This window comes from Nicotiana tabacum, chromosome 17, assembly GCF_000715075.1.
Source record: "Nicotiana tabacum cultivar K326 chromosome 17, ASM71507v2, whole genome shotgun sequence".
Taxonomy (NCBI): Eukaryota; Viridiplantae; Streptophyta; class Magnoliopsida; order Solanales; family Solanaceae; genus Nicotiana; species Nicotiana tabacum.
The window spans coordinates 4,231,383-4,239,423 of NC_134096.1; the positions used below are offsets into that span (position 1 = coordinate 4,231,383).

General features: G+C 38.2%; 1 protein-coding gene across 2 annotated transcripts; it reads left to right on the forward strand.

Annotated features, from left to right (window-relative positions):
• Positions 1–1,445: 1,445 nt before the first annotated feature.
• On the forward strand, positions 1,446–7,780 carry LOC107779044 (uncharacterized). Of its 2 annotated transcripts, XM_016599386.2 has the most exons (8): positions 1,446–1,708; positions 2,558–2,906; positions 3,619–5,921; positions 6,011–6,280; positions 6,349–6,429; positions 6,627–6,723; positions 6,806–6,872; positions 7,365–7,780. In XM_016599386.2, the coding sequence occupies exons 2-8, from the start codon at positions 2,603–2,605 to the stop codon at positions 7,408–7,410; spliced, it is 3,168 nt and encodes a 1,055-aa protein (XP_016454872.2). In that variant the 5' UTR covers positions 1,446–1,708; positions 2,558–2,602; the 3' UTR covers positions 7,411–7,780. The 2 variants fall into 2 exon arrangements, 1 of the variants encoding a protein (XP_016454872.2); XR_012701027.1 differs by lacking the exon at positions 7,365–7,780 and having other exon boundaries at positions 6,349–6,424.
• The last annotated feature ends 261 nt before the right edge of the window (positions 7,781–8,041 follow it).

The following is an 8,041-nucleotide window of genomic DNA, read 5'->3' on the forward strand; positions in this document are numbered from 1 at the left end:
CGGGGCCAAGAAAGATGAAACAAGGGTAAATGATATCTTCACCATCAGACAATCCCTAGGGGAAGGACTGAGGGACTTCTTAGCTCGATTTAAAATGGTGAGAATGACCTTACCAAATGTCTTCGAAGGGATGGTTGTAGCCGCCTTCCAAAATGGGCTGAACAGAGAAGGTTTAAAGGCGACCGGAAAGCTACTGAGCCGATTGATGAAGTATCCACCAGCTACCTGGGACGAGATCCACAATGCATATTGTGCCGAGGTCATGGTAGATGACGAAGACCTCAATGGGCCAACACGACGACTCATCTCAGTGCAATCCGAACCCAGGAGGGAACGTAGGGACGACACACGGAGAGACCCTCCAATGCTGCGATCAGGCAGAGATCAGCATCAACTATATATCAGGCCACTCGTCCCCAACTTTTGCCGTGAAGATGGCCGCTCTAAGCCAAGATCAGACGTCCACATAAACAACTGAAGTATGGTCCCTTTACTATCCGCTCATAATTTTTGTGTGTCACCTACAGAGGTGGTCTATGCACTCGAGAAGCTCGGACCAAAGGTGAAATGGCCACCAAAGATAAGGTCCGTCCCAAGCACCAGGAAGTCAGATGCCTTCTGTGAGTTCCACCAAGACCGTGGACACAAGATGAAAGACAGCCACGCTCTAAGGTTAGAAGTGGCGAACCTGCTGCAACAAGGACACCTCAAAGAGTTGCTCAGTTGACAAAGGCAATAACACCTTAGCAAAGGGACGAGAACGTCCAGGCCCGCCAAGCCGCCTTATCCCGCTCGCACCATCAACATGATTATTGGGGGCAGTGACGACGCCTCGATCAACGACATCAAGTTCATCGCCACTCACAAACTCAAGAGATGGATCACTTATGAACAGTATGATGGCCTCAAAGAGAGTATCATCTTCGATGAGTCAGATGCCGACAATTTGACTTTCCCTTACAATGACACATTTGCCATCACTTTACATATTCTTGATACTCATGTTAGGAGAATTACGGTGGACGACAGAAGTAGAGCGTGCATTATTTATCCACGTGTCCTCATACAAATGCGCCTTGAGGATAAGATAGTGTCGCACTGCATTACACTAACCGATTTTAACAATGCAGTTGAACGAACTTTGGGCGAGATCACACTCCCCATCCTCACTAGCGGGGTGATGCTGGAGACCACATTCCACATGATGGATCAGGATATAAAGCCAACAATTTGAAGGTAAATTTTTGTCGTTGGTTAAGATGAAAGCAGTATAACTTTTATTGTAGAAAGTGTATATGGATGGAGTTAGGTCAATTAACGAAACATATATATATATATATATATATCCAAAAATATTTATTTTTTCGGTTAATATAACGAAAACGGCTGTAAAGTATCATTTTCCATAAATATAATTTGTATACCTTGGTTGCAACTTAAATAGCAGCCCAAAGACGGACATTCTATAAGCCAGTCCCTTCTAATTTCCCTCCAAAAGTTTGCCGCTTTTTCTATTTTTATTTATTTTTTGACTCCTCCATTTCCTGTTAAAAGACTCAAAACCTCATTTTTGCCATTGATAAACCTCACGTCCTCACGTACTACACTATATTCGGCTTTCTTATATTCCATAGGAAGCTCGATTATTCCGGTTTCTGCAATTTAATTTTATCTTTCGAATTTCCATTTCCAATCGTGTATTATTCAGGTAAAAATTTATTTTCGTTACTATTTAACTTATATCGTGAACCAGTACTTTACTGTCCTTTCTTTAATGGTTTTTTTTTCTTTTCCATTTAGTCATGATTTTATTTATTTATTTTGCACAAAATGATTATTTAGTAGATGTTTGTTGATAATGATCCTGATGAAGATAAAAATAGTTGAAATTTTAACATGATCGTATGTATAAGTTTTTGAATTTTTGAATTTCTATTTTTGATTTTGCACGAACATTGAAAAAAAATTAGGTTTTGGCTCCTTGCATGATATCTAGGTATTTGAAGTGGATTGGCAAATGAGTTTGAAGTACAGTGCAGATGCTTAATTTAGCTTTCAATTATTTACAAACTCTATGAATTTGTTAGAGATTAAGAGGAATTATGGATGTTCCTCAAATCTTCCATATTTAGTGTGTCCTCACAACCCAACCAATCACCTCAAAAAAACAAAAAAAACACAAAAAAAGAAAAGGATGAACCAATTTATGTTAATCAAGGAATCAACTACTGACTCAATGCCCATTTTTTTGGGTAGTTGCAGTCAATTATATTCGTCCTATATTAAAAACATAAACGTAAAGGCGGATTTAGGATTTAAATTTGATGGGTTCAACCTTTAAAAGTCTTAGCCCTGAACTTATTTTAGTTTTGAAATTATGGGTTATTTGTTAAAATTTAGTGTCTTTTCACACAGATATTCATGTTCCAAGTCCAATTGAACCCCTAGCTAATAAGCTACATCTACTACTGTATAGACACACACACATACACTCATTCATTCTGCTCTATTTATGTCCATTTCATCTTAGAAGTTTTATACATGATCTTGTGATCAGATAGTAAGCGAAAAGCTCTGCAGAATCGGAGAGAATCGGAGCAGAATGGAAGCTGCGAATGCGTATACACTTCCCTTGGATGATACTGTTAACATTGAGAGTCCTACGTTTGGAATGGAGAACCTTGATTCTCCTGCAAAGATTTTGGATATCCCTGATTGTGTTGAAAATGAGAATTCTTGTTTATCGAACGACTCTGAGGAAGAGGTTGTCCTTGACAGTGACGATGAAAGAATGCACTGTGCTGAACTGGAAAGTGTCTCAAAGTGCAGATCTTCTGATGATACAAGGTATACAAAGCGGTCGGATAAGTGGAAACTCTCACCGGTTTCCGAACGAACCTACGTGGGTAAGCATTTGGCTTATGAACATTACCTATTTACCTTTGACTAAATTTAATTTGTCCAACTAATGATATATGGTTTCTATGATCATCTACTCATTTGGAATCCTACTTAAGCTCTCTAATAGCATCTTCCTAGCTTAAAGTGCTCCCGTTAGCATTAGCTCAATACGCTAGCAGCTGTAAACTTTTCAAGGAGGACAACTTATTGTATAGGTTTAGATGCATCATCAATGCCATTGGAAATGTTGGTTGGGCTGTAAATTGCTGAATGGACTCATATTTTACTTTCGAATAGCACTTTACTGATTATTTGTCCAATTAGATATTTGTTGCCAATGACGGAATACCATCTTATTCTCACAATTCTGGAAGATAACCATGTGTATTTAGATAAAAAGGAAGAAGTGTATAGAAATTAGGAAGCCTTAGTGACTGAAGCTTAATAATTTTACGATTTCTGAGTGATATATGGCATAGTTTAATTTTCAGTTTGACTTGAGAAAACATGCCTGAAGCGTAAGTGTTGAAGTTGATAAGTAGCTATCAGCATACTATCATACTTAACTTCTGCATCTGTGGAGAGAAGTCCTCTCAATTCTTATCTTAATAGCTTGCCTGATCGTCATAGCATCTTTCAATGTGCATGCCATGTATTCTTCCAATTGTGTATCTCCTTTTTTTGTTGCACCTTGAATGTTGTCTATATTTTCACCAGGATGCCTACGGAGGTCGAAGAAATTACTTCAGCATTCAGATTCAGCCAGAAGCACCATGGATTTTGATAATACTAGTCAACAGAAGCAGTTTCCTGAGGTAAACGGTAGAACATCTAGACAAGTGGATAATATAGCTTCTAGTACAAAATCAAGAGTTGAAGAGGACCATTATTTGTGGCCGGGTGCTGAAATATTCAAGGATGAAATCTTTGAGGGGAATGTGGAAACGGAAGCCTTAACTGGTTACGCTCTAGACAAGGAGAGGGTTTCATCAGTTAATCAAAAGGAGGGTGTGGATGGAGATAAAGAGTTTCCAATTCATTCTTGTCGCATAGGTGTTCCCAAGTTAAGCAACACTGAGTCTCAAGTACCTCATATGCTATCAGAAGCTAACGCTCTGGACTTCGTGGACCACTACCTATCAGTTAACAATGAAGATGTACTCAATGAAGTCAAAGCTGGAGGAGTGAATAAGATGATATCACGTCCCATTTTCAGTCATGGGGGACCTCAAAAGTTGGCAAGCAGAATGAATATTCAAAATGCAATAAAAAACTCAGGAGTTTTTGACTGGCCTGAGAGCCAAAGAGATGGCACAAAAAGTTCTTTTTCAAGAGACAGAAAGATATTGGCCTATGACCGCAAGAACTATAGACTGAAGAACAAAAGAGTATCAAGTGTCCAATCCAGTAAGGAGCCAATGGGAAGTATGGAAGATTTAAATAAGGCGGAACCGAAGTTTCTAGCGGATGGAGAAGCAGTCAATGAAGCCAAAGCTGGAGGAGTGAATAAAATCATATCAAGTCCCATTTTAAGCCGTGGGGGACCTCAAAAGTTGGCAAGCAGAATGAATATTCAAAATGCAGTAAAAAACTTGGGGGTTATTGACTGGCCTGAGAGACAAAGTGACAGTGCAAACGGATCTTTTTCAAGACACAGAAAGATATTGACCTTTGACAGCAAGATGTCCGGATTGAAGAAACAAAAGGTATCAAGTGTCCAGTCCAGTGAGGAGCCAATGGGAAGTATGACAGGCTTAAATAAGGCCGAACTGAAGTTTCTAGTGGAAGGCCATATGAATGCTGAAGACAGCTTCCTAAGGAAGTCGGATGAGCAGTTTGATGTGGGGGAATTTGAGCAACAATTTGAAGGAAAACGATCAGACACACTTGATACATATGATGTTGGCTTTGACACTCAACTGGCGGCTGAAGCTATGGAAATCCTGCTACATGCCCCTCCTTTGAAATGTGACACTGTTTGTGCCCTTCAAATTCCAGAAACCAGCATACTTAAAGAAGGGGAATTTCCTGAGAGCGCTTTCTCAAGAGAGTTTAACATTGAGAGCAATTCATCAGAACCTACTGAATGTAGCTCAGCTGAAACAGAGCAGTTAAGAGGCAAAACCAGAGATTTTTCTTCGGTTGTTCGTAGAACTAGGCATCAAGTATCTTCAAATTTAAGGAGCCCGGAGAACCAAGCAACCAATCCTAATACAGAGTCTGATTTTCCAAAGAAAAGAAGGAAGCCACATGACCTAGTAGAGTTAAATGACAATTTGTTGAAAGTGGCTGCTGTGAGAGGAAAAGTCTCCAAATCAGGTACTGACACATCAAGGAAAGCTAGAAAAGTTAACATGCAGAAACAAGGAGAAATCCGTCAAAGTTTAGCAGCAATGTTGAGTCAAGTGAAATTGGAAAGCTGGGTCTCTAAAGGGAAAAGGACACATAAAGGTGCACGGCGGCTATCAAATGGATCAAGCGATCTCTATCCTCTACAAATCTCCGCTGATGAGGATAATAACTTTAAGTATCCTGATTTGAATCATAAGGCAGAGAGGAGACCACAACTCTTAGTATTTAAAAGACGAATTCAGTCTTCATCTGAAAAGAACCACTCAGGACTCTTGGCCATTGAGTGTACACATGAACCTTGTAAATATTCAGTCACAAGTGAAAAGATGATGTCCATGGATTTCAAGAGAGCCGAATCTACCGAGACTGCCAAAGTAAATGAAGTGATATCCATATCCACTAATCTTTTGACAAACGACATGAAATTTGACATAACTTCAAGTGGAAACTCAAATCGATCATACAGTCTTAATGGTGACAAGAAAGGCAGGCAACACATGAGAAATCTCTCTAGATCAACCCTTACCCAAGAGCTTATTAGATTAGGCTATGCAGAGAAATTACCTGGTTTTCTGCCCAGAGGTTCAAGACGACGAAAAGGTGCAGGTGAAATTCATGTCTTGTTTAGCCAGAGCCTGGATAGCAAATTAATCAAGCAGCAAAAAAAGGTAGTGCTTCCAATTTCCTGAGATATATTTGACTTTTAACCTAGTACTTGGCAATGATTCAAGGTTATTCCAATTGCCTGTGAATGCAGATTTTAGCAAGACTGGGATTTATCTCCACATCAAATTGTTCTGATGCAACACACTTTGTTACTGACAGTTTTGTTAGAACTAGGAATATGCTGGAAGCCATTGCCTGCGGAAAACCAATTTTAACACATTTGTGGCTTGAGAGCTGTGGGAGAGCAAGCTGTTTTGTCGATGAGAAAAGTTATATCTTAAGAGATGCCAAAAAGGAAAAGAAACTTGGTTTCAATATGCCGGCTTCACTTGCTCATGCCAGAAAGTATCCCCTTCTAAAGGTATGTGTTTATACTTACTGCTAGAGAAGTATTCAGGTTATCATTAGTTAACTTTTTCCTGTGAACAGGGTCGAAGAGTCATTATAACTCCTAGCGTAAAACCTAATAGAGATACCCTTCTAAGCTTGGTCAAGGCAGTGCAGGGTGAGGTACACAGCCATGGCATTGATTTGACTTCTTTTTAATGTTGTTTTAGTTTCTGCTTTTGATGTGTGACTAATGTGCATGATCAGGATAAAATTATCCAAGCTCGTAAATTCTTTTTTATTAATTAATAATTTGAAATATTATAACAAATTTACGTCAATTAAGGTTCTTGTTTTCCATTTTTTAAAATGTTTTTCAGGTGGGGGACGAATCGAATAATAAAGTCACTTGTGATGATCTATTAATTCTTTCCTGCGAAGAAGATTACAAAGTATGCATTCCATATCTAAAAAAAGGTATGCTTTCATTTCTTTCTTTCTCCCTTCTAGCAATTAACTGCTACCTTGGAACTGATGGCTATAAGTATCACTGTTGCAGGAACTCTTGTTTATAGTTCGGAGCTCTTGCTTAATGGGATTGTTATCCAGAAACTGGAGTACAATAGGTATGTATTGCTAAAAGAAAACGACATATTCCATTTGTTTTCTCTTTAGGGTCAAAATTACCATAATTTTTGGTGCTCTACTTGCTTAAATCCTATTGAATTGTGACTAATATTTGGCCCTTCTGGCATATCTGCATCAAATGCTAGCTTGGTTTTTCTGTGCTAAGTGGTTGAAATGTCTGAATTCTTAGCAATGAGCAATTGATCAAAAGGCTTTCAAGTGACATCTTCTTTCATTATCTTTTGAAAGTAATTCTGAAATTCCTAATTCACACTAGCAACAGTGATGCACAACGTCATTATATCACTAATTTGGAATCAAGAAATTTAAACAAAGTTCCTTAATTTGAGTATATACCAAGATAAGGTAACAGTTACTGCACATCGTTGTTCTAGGATTATTTTCAGTCATCTGCACTTTATTTGGCTTTTGGATCATCTATAGTAGAATGCCTAACTGGTTTACTTCAATTATTGTTATTTCAAGTACAGGAATCAGCTTTTCACAAAGTTTCATGACAAAAACTGCAAAGATTGAAAGACTCTTATATTGACAAGGACGAGCTTTTTGAAGAAAACACCGTGCCCAACTGCTTGTATATCGGTCCAAAATATGCTACTAGTCCAAGTAACAAATGATGATATCTTTGTGTAACAGGAAACTCGGAGCCTTAGATGGGCAGAAGTTTTGAATATTGGTAAGATAACTAGGCTCTCATTGTTTGTGCGGAAAAAAGTTGCCATCTTATCTATTCCCTTGTAAATTCACTCGGTTTGCTAATCAGTATTAAGTTACGGAAAAATATGCTAATAGTTTGTGATGCAAAATGTTTTTTTTTATGGAAATTACTCGAACGGAATAACATAGACAATGAGGATTCATAGTCATCCTTACTTGCTTGGAATTGAGGCGTAGTTGTATTACGAAAATTTTTATAGATTAAATTAGAGAAATTTTCAGAAACCACTATGTTTTAGTGATTATTAGCTTGTTATAGCTATCATTTACTAAATTACTTCCTATAGCTATGTTTTCAGTTGTTATAGACTGTATTCAATGTGTTTTTGCTACTGTATTCATGAATACAGTAGCAAAACTCGGCGGAAAACAGGGGAGTCCAGCTAAGCATAGAATGTATTTGACTGTATTTGCAAACTGTATTTGTGAA

Bases quoted from the DNA above. Each gene is read 5' to 3' on its own strand.
- LOC107779044 (XM_016599386.2), top strand. From the start codon at position 2,603: ATGGAAGCTGCGAATGCGTATACACTTCCCTTGGATGATACTGTTAAC. The intron at 2,907-3,618 runs GTAAGCATTTGG...TATTTTCACCAG, and splicing joins TTCCGAACGAACCTACGTGG to GATGCCTACGGAGGTCGAAG. The intron at 6,281-6,348 runs GTATGTGTTTAT...TCCTGTGAACAG, and splicing joins GAAAGTATCCCCTTCTAAAG to GGTCGAAGAGTCATTATAAC.